Source organism: Microchirus variegatus (genome assembly GCF_963457635.1).
Source record: "Microchirus variegatus genome assembly, chromosome: 7".
Lineage (NCBI taxonomy): Eukaryota > Metazoa > Chordata > Actinopteri > Pleuronectiformes > Soleidae > Microchirus > Microchirus variegatus.
This window is the reverse complement of record NC_139808.1, coordinates 12,760,237-12,772,504: the sequence shown is the minus strand read 5'-3', so window position 1 is coordinate 12,772,504 and position 12,268 is coordinate 12,760,237. Positions and strand designations below refer to the sequence as shown.

At 40.6% G+C, this 12,268-nt stretch overlaps 1 protein-coding gene across 1 annotated transcript; it reads right to left on the bottom strand.

The window, feature by feature from the left end:
* Positions 1-4,038: 4,038 nt before the first annotated feature.
* elf3 (E74-like factor 3 (ets domain transcription factor, epithelial-specific)) lies at positions 4,039-11,491 on the bottom strand (the record flags this gene model as incomplete). Its single annotated transcript, XM_083892672.1, has 10 exons — positions 4,039-4,112; positions 5,441-5,516; positions 8,943-9,048; positions 9,217-9,412; positions 9,642-9,761; positions 9,870-9,956; positions 10,055-10,198; positions 10,291-10,407; positions 10,541-10,768; positions 11,344-11,491. 10 exons carry the CDS (start codon positions 11,489-11,491, stop codon positions 4,039-4,041), a joined length of 1,296 nt encoding a protein of 431 aa, XP_083748798.1.
* Positions 11,492-12,268: the final 777 nt, after the last annotated feature.

The window sequence follows — 12,268 nt, the reverse complement described above, 5'->3', positions numbered from 1 at the left end:
AGCAAAGATGGTTCAGTACAAAAGCTCTTTTCTAACTAAAGTAGTTTCTCCAACAATGTTCACTGAGGTGTGTGTGTGTGTGTGTGTGTGTGTGTGTGTGTGCATGTGGGTGTGTAATTAAAAGCCTCCTGTTCACCAAGAGCCTGCCAAAGTTGACTGCAGCCTTGTACTTTACCAGGAGAGGTCACTCTATCTGAAGCTTTGAGTAATTAACCCTTTTTTCTAAAAATCAATTGGCTCAAGTGGTTCACAAAAGCTTCATTTGCCCATCACCACCAGTCTGACAACAACCTGTGACTCTATAATCCTACACGCCTGCATTTAGTGTAAGTTTTGCTCAGTCAGACAGCAAAATAAGGTTTTTTTGGATTACCTTGGCATGTTTCGGACCACTTCCTGTGTGTGGTCTTCCTCAGGTCAGGTCACGTGATGTTACATGTGACATATTGGCCTCCTGTTTTATGCAGACACCAGGGGGTAACTACGCCCCCTGCTGTCTGCACCCCCCAGCATCCCATGAAACAATGTCAAGGTAATCGAGAAAAAAAAAAATGTTTTTCTGTCTGAACGAAATTTAAATCTCAATCATTTCTACCAAGAAGACTGTATGAACCTTTTTGGACAATACACCTAAATTATAAATGCATTACCAGACATGAGAGAGATGGCCTGAAGTGATGGTCCTGGTGGAGTCCACCTGGATTCAACACGAGGTTCGTGCTCCAACAACCACTCTGAGGAAGTCCAAACATTCGGTTCTGCTATAAATGACTTGTATGTCATTGCTGAATTATATTCATGAATGCAATGATGAAATAATTAATTCATAATTAAATGATCCAGTTACCCACTCTGTTTTCTACCACCATCACCTACAAAAGTGCATTCATTGTCTCATCACCATCTGTCAATGTTGAACGCCAAGTCAGCATTTCTAACTATAGTTGTCCTGTTTTCTGAGTTCTAATTTCTGAATGAATTTTTATTTTTTATTTTTTTTAAATCTCTGTAATCGCGCTATCATGACTTCAGTTCAATTAAGTTTTGTTTGTCAAGTCCCAAATGACAACATGATTTATTTCAAGGCACTTAACATAGTAAAGAAAGCAAACAGTGGAGAGACAAAACAAATAAAATATTTCAGGCTGGCTTTAACGCTCCCGGGTGAAACCAACAAAATATTATGATCAGATGGCACATCAAATTTCACACACTTTATCGTCACCGTGTGCGTGCAGATTTCCACCCAAAGACGCTCGTCTAAACACAAAATAAAAAGTGGGAATGCAACGCCACTTTTGCGGTTTGTGTTCAGATCGTTGTCGTGTAAAGCTATAGCCTAATACATGTTTCATACGACATGACAAATGGTCACTAACTGGAGCTGTCTTGGCACGACATCAGTCACGGTCATCCAACCCAATCCAAATAACATATATCAGACGTACAGTATCTAAAGTCAGCAGCAACATTTACTGTTTTCAGTAAAGGCTGTAAAAACCTAGCAGTAAATATTTCCTGGCAGGAGACAGTAGCGTCATAGCCAAGGAGCAGTCTCTATCTTAACACACAATGTGTTATCAGTGTCAAGAGATACTCACACATGATACTGACGGGAAATGAAGGGTGGGATCATAGATATTGGATAGCGGCACCAGTTTGTGATTACATCCACTTTTAGCTTTTTCTTCTAAAGCTTAAACTTTTTGTTTCTAGTTGTTTTACAAGCACATTTTTAGAGTAGGAACCTTTAGACTTTAAATGTTAAAACAGTCAAGCAATTTTAGTTGGGCAATGCCATACTGCCTGATGAACTATTCAGCTTAATTCACTACAGTACATGAGCGCATACTTTTTCTACTCTGCAAAGGTCAGGTGGCGTTAATTTAATGCAACCTTCAAGGATCATTAATCCTGTGTCTGGGAGGCTGACACAAAGAACGTGGGCACAAATCTATTTTATGGAGCTCTGCAAAGCAAAACATTGGCCACCATGTAGTATTTATTAACATGTGATTCATGCAACTATTTTTTATTTACAAGAGTTTTTGAAGGTACACTCTTAGAAATAAAAGTGCTAAGTAGAACCATATAAGGTTCTTCGGCTTGTCCTCATAGGAGAACCCTTTTTGGTTCCAGGTACCAGGTTCCAGGAAAGGGGTTCTAAACGGTTCTCTGGATCAAAATGGTTCTTACTGGAACTAAGTTACTAAGAACCCTTGAAAAACCCTTTAGTTTTTCAGAAGCATGTGGTTCCAGGTAGAACCTCAGCCCTTGTAGAAGGACACTTTTGGAACCCTTATTTCTAAGAGTGTATAGTGGGCAGCATTGTTTTGGGCATCATCAATCAATAATCACACAGAAACTCTGAATGATGTAAATCAAGAGATCTGAGTGGGCTTTGTTTACAGGCTTTACTAATACTGGGCCATTGTAGGAGTAAATGACCAATCACAGGACAGTTCTGCGAAAGTGTTCTCTGAGCTTAAGTTTCCTTCGCTCAGACAGAAAAAGTAAGGTACCTTGACATGTTTCGACCACTTCCTGCTGTCGTTGTCCTCAGATCAGGTCATGTAATGTTAGATGTTAGACGTGGCTTGCTTCCGGTTTTATACAGGTTTGTCTTGTTGGGGACAGCATCCCAGGTGACGTTTGATAGGATGTGAAGGTCCCTCATCCCGTGTGGATGGTTCTCGGGGCGCGTTCCCAGATCTTGATCCAGCGGTGGTGTTTGTTGCTTTCAGAGCAGAAGAAAGACACGTTGCATGTAACATCCCGTGACCAACAAGACAGACAGTATAAACTTTTTTTTGAATTGAAAGTGTATGCTACTTAACTGTTTCACTGCAACTGTGCCGCATACTGGTTCCTTCATATGATCAAAGTTCTATGCTGGAAAATAAGAGAAAATACTTTTTAAAAAGTTGCATACTAAATGCAATAAAATAAGTCAACTAAGATAGTTTTAGAGATGGAGAGATTGCCTTGAGTCACTTGTTCATCTGGTGGGTGTAGCTCAGAGCAGAGAGCTGCAATGCCAAAATATTTGTAGTTTAACAGCATGCCCCTGTCTTACCTCCAGAGCTGTGCAGTGGTCAGTTGTATAATTAGCTGCTCCGTGCTTGTTTCCACATAACTTGAGCATTTTCATATTTTCATTCATGAATTATACCGACACAATACGGTTCGACCGAGGTCCTCAATGTGTGGAGGTTGATTAGTTTTGACTCTGATGAACCCATAATTATTCATAATGCAGCATCAGATCAGAGACATACTGTAAAAGTGTCCTGCTGCGCACTCATGGGTCAAGTCATGAGTGCGTATGGCTGTGTCTCTGTGTGTGATTTAATTTACCATAGTGGCATAGACGATGGTGTGATAGACAAACACAAGTGTTTAATCAGTAACCCTGGGGAAGGGCATAATGACTGTGTTTACCGGGTGACAATGCACTGAGATCACTCCAGAAAAACTCCACCCCATTTCTTTCCCAGCGTGTTTTTCTGGCAGTGATTGTGAAGTTTCCCGTAATCTACGTGCCACACTCACATTCTGGCCAGTGGCCAAATCTACCTGTTCGACTGGTATGTTGACCTAGAAGGAGGAGAGCAGTCACTCGCACCACAATATGTGTGTGCGTGTGTGTGTGGGAGTGCTATGATCAGCTAGATAATTAACAGGTATAACAGTGAATGCATGTTAGTTGTTTTTTTTGCAGTTTACAGAGGACTCAATTAAGTGTGATTGGTGGATGGGTTGTTAAAATATGGAGTCATCAGTTTAGAGTGAGGACATGTGAAATGTTTGCACCGATTATGTGTATCGCTGCTAACAAATAGCAACATGATTATGGTCTTTTACTCCTCAACCTGTTTGTGTGTTCATCACAAAGCATAACGTTGAGGGTTATTGTTTTAAGGTAGGGATGGATGAGTTCTTTTCAGGACGCTTTCACAATGAACTCATAAATAATCAGACTTAAATGTGTACATTTTATTGTAATTGGCAGGGGAATTACCGTGTGTTCATCTCACCTCAATGCTGCTGCTGCTGCTGCTTTACAAATCTGTTCACAGGTTCACCGTTCCTTGTTGTTATCAACATGTCATCTGCAACAAAAAAAGAATGAATTAATTAATTACTAATTATGAGACAAACACATTAAAAAGAATAGTTTTTCAGATGAACAGACAACATACAACATTTCAACAGATTACATCGACAAAAGAAATGATAGAATTATGCACAAGATAAAGTAAGTATTATAATTTTGTTTGATTTTTGGTCTAAATGTTAGGTCACTCACTCATAAATTGCCATGTGTCATTGGTTTTGTAATTTATCACCATTCTGTACATTTAAAACCTGTTTTCTGCAATAATTGTGTTCATTCAAATTAATAAGCACACTAGCGTTTCTCTGAGTTGCCTGGAGGAGGGCTTGCAGAAAACCCCCCACTCCATCTTAACTATTAACCTAAAACCTAAAATTAGCTTGAAAGCCTTATTTTTAGCCTTCCACCCCTGAGCTATATGATAAAAACCAGTTCTCCTAGTTACATATCATCCACCTGCCCCTCACCTGCCCCCTGTAGATAATGACTGCGACAGCCTGATGGAGATTTTCACACAAAGCACAAACCAAACTTTGCACATTTGCAGCACAGTTTTTTATCTTTCATAACCACACGCTGCTGGCACATCCGTAATAAAGCAGTAAACATTGCGCCCAAAACATAGTCACCTGTGTGTGTACTCCAGTGACCACTGAATAAACTTGATTGACTGATAACAAAGGTTGAGACTGGACTGTGACTGCTTGGCACAGCCAGCTCAGACCGGCCACACCAATTCTGTTTTTTTAGTGAAGAGACGAGAGTACCTTGAACTTTTTTATGATCTACTGTTTGATGATGACTGCAAAGACCTTCATTTGGCTTGAGGTGACACGAGTGTTTCAAACACTTTAAGACTTCTCTGTGAAGCCATGTCACTAGTATTGCAACAACACATCATCAGTAGGGTAAAACTAACCCGACTCACGACTAATCTAATCCCAGCTCACGTTCCCTATTAGTGGGTGAACAATCCCACGCTTGGTGAATTCTGCTTCACAATGATAGGAAGAGCCGACATCTAAGGATCAAAAAGCGACGTTGCTATGAACGCTTTGCCGCCACAAGCCAGTTATCCCTGTGGTATAACTTTTCTGACACCTCCTGCTTAAAGGATCGTGATGCCCCGCTTTCATGGTCTGTATTCCTACTGAAAATCAAAATCAATCGAGCTTTTGCACTTTTGCTCCTACTATTATTTAGGTTTGCCTCTGTGTTGAGATTGAAAACTGCTAAACGCACTTTTGGGGCAAATGAATGTGAGCTTTGGACTTGCAGAGAAACCCAATACAACTGTGAAAGTGAAGTGCATAAATACCTTACAGCTGCTGTTGCACGATTTCTCACTGCTGGAGGAGAAAGTTGCATGTGCTGGTGCGACAATCCTCTGGGAAGACAACTATAGCAAAAAGAGAAGACTGTCATGACACACAATAACCAAAGGCAGCAATGCAACAATATGGATGACAACTGCCGTAAAACACCACCAACAGCCATGCAACAACTAGATATACATAGGAATGACACATGGTGACACAGTCAGTACGTTTACATGACATTACAAAAAAAAAAACTGAACATATGAGATGTGTTGATGCCAGTCTGACTGAAATCTAATTTGTCACAAATGAACAAGCTGAAAACGTATGTGACAATAGTCCAGTGAAATGACCTTACTAAGACATTTGGAGATGAACCATAGTGTGCAGATATGTAGAAAATGTAGGTTACTTTTTTGGTACGATGAGCGACAACACCCTCTTCACTTAGGATGGAGCCACTCTCATGTTCTGTTCATTACAGATCCAGATCCAATGACAGCAAATGTGGACAGTGATGGATGTCACTGTTGCATTGATCATGATTAGATCTCCACAGACATCTCCGCATTGCTGCTTTGCTCCAGCACCATCAGATAAGCAGTGTCACTTGACTGGAGACATGGTTGTTGGTGAAACGAGAGCCAACTTTAGTGCCAACAACTGCTGCCAAACTAGAGATTATTATCTGCTGTCATCTCCAACAGGCCAGACCTGTTGTACACTCAGCTTAGGCCAGAAACCACCACCTGCCAGTGTCAGTTAGAGGAAGCAGACAGACAATGCTCAGTTATACTGCTGGGAGTCTAACAATGAAGGATTGATAGTGTGTCTACAGTCAGTGACATAATAAAGACTATTTAGAAATGATTTTGTCTATTATAATGTGCACATACACACATGGTAAGAGAGAGAGAGACAGAGAGAGGGAGAGAGTGACAGAGACCGAGAGAGAAAGCACCTGCACGGTCAAGCAGCAAGGACTGTTTTTTACTTTTACTCATGCATGTTGACTTCTATACAAAAGTGACACATTATATGGCTCATTTGAAAACTTTAATGCAATTGTTTGTTGCATAATGGTGTCAGGTGTGCAGTTCCAGGTCCCAATTGCTGGTTGAAAGGAGCCTTGTGCAGTGTGGTGTAACACAAGCTCTTTGTCAAACAATCCGAGTGGACAGGTCTTACAGGTTTTTATGGCACTCGTCTGGTGAGACCTTAACATTCAGTGTCTGGCACTGTGTGTTGGAATGGATTTTTTTTCTTATCTCTTTTCTGTGTCCGCATTTTTAGTGCAGGTAAAGCAGAACGGGGATGAGACATCACTAGAACCATACATCCATCTTCTACCACGTTATCCTCCACGCAAGGGGGTTGCTGTGCCAATCTCAGCTGACATAGAGCGGGGTACACCCTGGACAGATCGCCAGTCCATCACAGGGCCACATATAGAGACAAACATACATTCACTGTCACATTCACACCCATGGTCAATTTAGAGTGACCAATTTACCTAACAGTGTCCATTTTGGACCGTGGGAGTAAGCCGGAGAAAACCCACGCACACACAGGGAGAACATGCAAATTCTAGCCATCCATCCATTTTCTACCGCTTTATCCTCCACAGGAGGGTCACTGTTTAATGTGAGACAACATGGTCACGTTGAGGGTTAGGTAGAGCACCAACTCATGGTTAATCAATTTCTGCCAAAAGTCTGGTACCTGAAAGCATCTAAGCTTTAAGGCTCCATGTGTCAACAGAGAATCAAAAATCTGCTCCATCTCTGACTGGTGGCTTGAGCACAACATTGTCAAACAGAGTGCAAACCAAGCCTCAAGTGTTGTTGGGTTGAACAATTAAGTTTGTAAACTGAAATCACAGTTTGCACATCACCAAGATTTACTGTTATTGGTTTGCAAGGTCATGGCATCCTATCATGTGACAGAGACCATGACTTTTTGTATGTATTTATGTTTTAACATGTAACAGCTTTAGTGCTAACTGAATACGGTTGCGGTGTTACCGATGCCCAGAGAACCATTTATCTGTTTGGTGATGAAACCTCTTATTGCTTAATAAACAACTGGTTATAAAGAGCTTCCCTGAAAAAGGACGAAATACACTGCACTTTGCAGACTATTAAGATTGAAGGGGCCATTTTGAAGATATAGACGATGTCTTTGTCTGTGTAGAAGTGTATGACAAAGCAGGTGTTGTTGTGCTGTTAGAGACTGTGACTGATTCAAAACAATCAACCTTTGCCACAAATGTGTTTATGGTTATATCGCAACTAGGCCATCTTACGTGCCACGTGCCAACCCTCCTAAAACGGTAAAATCTGCATGCCAGTTCTGTTTTAGTTTTACTCACAATCCTTATCGTGGCCACAAATATACACATTTTAGTCTCTGGTGTTTCCTAATTGCTAATTACTAATTACTTAACTATAGGATAGCGTTTCATCAGGTCTGTTTCTTTTCTCTGACACAGTTTATGTGTTCATAGGGGTTGGTGATGGTGGGTGGGGTGTTTGTTTTAGACTTTATCTGCTATACAAATAATATCTGACTGATTTGATACCAGAGTAGAGCTTCAAAAGAGGCAGTTATTGTATGTCAAAATGTATTTTTTTGTTAACAAAAAGTTATTTAACAATTAACAACAGACATGATATGACAGTGAATACAAATACAATCATCAATTAACATGAAAACAATCACATAAAACAGCATGAAACTCATCTGTTGCTGATGCCTACAACGTGTTTTTGCGGGTGGTTATAACATATAAGAAGTGATATATTTACTTCTTATTCAAACATTGTGACAACACACTTTATAATAAGTGATACCAATTGACATGTAGTGCACATTGTTACTGTATTAAGCTGAAGTAACATCACATCACATTTTTGTCTCCCTGTTCTGTCTTGATTCTTCGCATTAGGTTTATTTGTTAAAAAAATAAAAATAAAAAAATAAAAAAGACTGTTCCTGACTTGATCCTGCATTCAAATCGACATAAGAATATATTTACACACAAAACTGAGGATGTCAGTTCACAGTTTCAAAAAAAAACAAAAAAACAAAGTGAACAATGTTTTCAGAGCTACAATGCTCATACAATCAAACAAATCAACAAAGAAGTGACGGATAAGAATAGGGGGTTAGCCCTGCTTCAGTAAAAGAACTGAACACCCAGGTTCATTTAGTACAGAATTGTAGTGTTTAAACAAACTCACAAAATGATGATCATTTTAGTGCTGTGTACATACTAGCTTTTCGAAATAAAAAATACAAAATAACAGTCACGACAATAATATTGGTTCATAAAACCTACTAGAGCCAAAAACAGTGGCTTACGTTTTCTGCAACACCTCCCTTCTTAAAGGAAGTTAGTGTCATAAACATCGGAGAGAGGCAAGGTTTACTTTTCAAAAGAACACCTTTTTCGTTTGACTTTTTTTGGTGACTTTCTGCCCACGTTCTGTGACTTAATGCCTCACGTCCATGCCAGACTCCTCAACCTTCCAGCCGCTAGAATTCCTCCCAAATTTGTATACAAGCCTCCTGCCATCAACTCGCTCCAGGATCTCCCTCTTATAGTAATACCTGTAGGTGGAGAAGGATCATTTAGTCCAGGATTATTACACAAACTGATCAAGTTCAGGGTTAGAGCAGTAACTAGAGGGAGAATATTGCTGATCCTATGAAAACTGTCGTGGATCTGCTGAATTAGCCAAAACAGCCAAGATGTGTAAAGCTGATGAATGAACTCACCTCATGGCACGGCTGAGTTTCTCATAGGTCATGCTGCTGTTCTTCTTCTTTTGGCCCCACATCTGAGCCACAGCCTCAGACTTGAGGAACTTAAAGACACCCTCACGGCGGTCCTCCCATTTCATCAGGCCTTGGTTCCTTTCTGGATGGATCAGAATGTCCCTGATGAACTCCCACAGGTGTGTGCCTCGAGGAACTGCCAAAAACAGTAGGGCACAGTGAGTTAAATGTGTCTTTGTTTGTGCCTGGGTGTATGATATTGAGCAGGCAAGTCAAATAAGCATCTGCAGCCTGATAAAAATGCAAAATAGATGCAAAGTATAGTTTGAAAAATGGATCTGCAGTGCTCCAGTACACATCCCTTTTGAACAGTGTTTTACATGATGCATAATACAGCATTAGAGCTTTTCCAAACATTTCCTCACCATGTTTGTTTTTCTTAGGGCTCTCGTAGACGCTGCTGTGCTCTCTGCTGCTCTTTGGAGGTCGCCCACGTGGCCGCTTCAGGCGAGTTTCTCCTTTCTCAGATTTGATTTGGTGTCCCTCTGCCAACACAATAGTTTTGTCAGGTGTTTACTTGAACTCATTAACACCGCTGGGAATGTGGAATGCAAAGCTCAAAACAAACAGTGACTATTTTTCTGTTTACTCACTGCTAATCCGTGGGTAGGAGAACTCTGGGTCCGATTCACCACTGCCAGACTCTGGGGAGCTGTGGCCTGAAAAGCCACACATGCCACCTAAACAAAAGAAAAATATGATATGTTATATAATATGTTTTTTTGTAAATGGAGGTAGGTGAGGAATGTGGTAGCAAACTAGCAAATGAAATACTGACCGATTGAGGTGGAGCTGTACTCGCTGTCAGACTGATTATCAGACAGATACTCTTCTCTGACAGGTGTCATGGACTCCATGGTCAAACTGGACAGATCAAATTCATCCCTGTAGTCAAACTCCCTCTTGTTGATAACTACGTCATCTGTTGGTGTGAAGCAGCTGTATTAGTACCAAGATTTTCCCACTTATCCATTATAAGTCAGCGTCTTTCATCGGCGTAAAAAAAATACACACCCAGGCTAACTTTAACGGTGCTGAGCAAAGGACAGTGTGTGGTTTTTAGGTTGTGCAGGAAGTTGTCCAGAAGCTGGCAGGTCTCGTTCAGCTCTGGTCCTGTCAGGGTCTGAAACTCTGGAGAGCAAAAAAAAAATAATCAGGCCACAATCTTTATTCATCCAAGTAGAAGTCTGGCATATGGAAACGGTACAAATCAACATTATTATTGTGTGATGGTGATAGATGGACATATTTCATGCAGTTTTACCATATTTGTGTTCCTGCAGACTGTTGTAAAGGTGTGGTCCAAGCTGTGGGCCAAAGATCCCAATCATCTGGTCCTGGTTCAACTGGCAAAGAGAAGGTCCGTCCATGGTACAGCAGTCCAGACTGAGGGTGCTTGCATCAAACTTGGTACTCTCTACATGGTCGCCGATCCACTCCAGAACACTGTCAGGTGACCAGTAGACCGGGCTGACGTGCTTGTACCACTGACCTGCAAAAAAAAAGGATGGAGGAATTGGAACAATTCCTGTGCGTGCACTTTAATGCACATAAACATTAAAAAATGAATACAGATTTAGAAATGATACATTTTCAAATAAAATCTTAATTTTGGGACCAATTCATTAATACATCAACCTGCCAGATCCACCTAAATTAACCTCAAATTCAGCAATCTGGATCATTGATTGATACCACTCTGTGTCATCATCCTGGTCTGTATTTGTCTCTCAAACAAAGCCCGAGCTAAGTTATGCTATGATAAGCTATGATAAGTTAAACATTAACTATCTGGTAAATGATTAAACTAACAGGATCCAAATGGGGCCATGCAAAGTTCAGTGACCTAATGATCTCGATGTCTGCGAGTTTTGAAAATCAAAAAAAAGGATTGTGTTTACTGCAGGATTAGTCTTCAGCTGAAACCGCCTACGAAACCCAGGCTGGAATACAATAATTGACATGCTTTCAAAGCCCTTAAATGATTCCAGATTTCTTTTGCTCTCACTTAGCACACATGAAATTTAATCTACAACATTAAGAGACAGAACTAAGATTTCCTCTTACTGTTCATGTTGCAGCTGTATGATGGGTTGAATGTCTGCATAGAGCTGGACAGAGCACTGGGCTGCTGTGGCAGGACATCAGGGACTCCAGTGTGGTACATGGTGAGGTTGGCATGCGTCAGGACGCTGCTTAGGCACGTTGACGACATGGAGACTCTAAACAAACACAAGAAAAAAAAACTGTCACCTTTTTGTCCTCTTGAATTAAATTAGATGTTTTCTTTTTTCAGTTCAAATAGGAAATACATGCAATTAACAAATTCATTTTATTGTAGCTTCATAACGTAAGACTGACTTTAACATATTAGTGCAATAGTAATAATGACATTTACCTGAGCCACAGTATGATGCAAAGAAATGACTCCAAGAAAATCCAAGACGAGCGTGTCTTACTGTGTAATAATAGAGATGTGCTCCTGTGATGCTTTATACTGTGGTACAGGAGCGGGGGACGGACTCAGGTGAGTTCAGGGGAATTCCACCTGATAATGACCACACCTCCATCCTCTGCTTCCTCCTCCTCCCCTGCTTTCCTAAGAACTTGATCAACTAAACAAACCAGCCCTGCTATCCTCTCAAAAAATCTTTGTCTTTAAAAGCATCAACACAGGTCGGTGTATACACTGGCATAGGGTTTAAGATATTTGTTTACACTTATGTAATGTGTCGGGAAAGCCAGACAAAAGCACATGAAATTTAAGTATTTGAGGGCAAACTGCAGCACGGTTGTGTTTTCTTCATCGTTTTGCACACTGGAATCACATAAACACATTACATGCTGATTTATTCTCGCAATCACTTCCATTTATTAAGATTAAGTGGATTTTCTATCACCAAAGCCAGGCAAAGAATGGTAATGTTGAATACAATTGTTTTAACTGACTGTGTTTCCACATCACACCAGGTTTCACTAAAACAGAAGATGA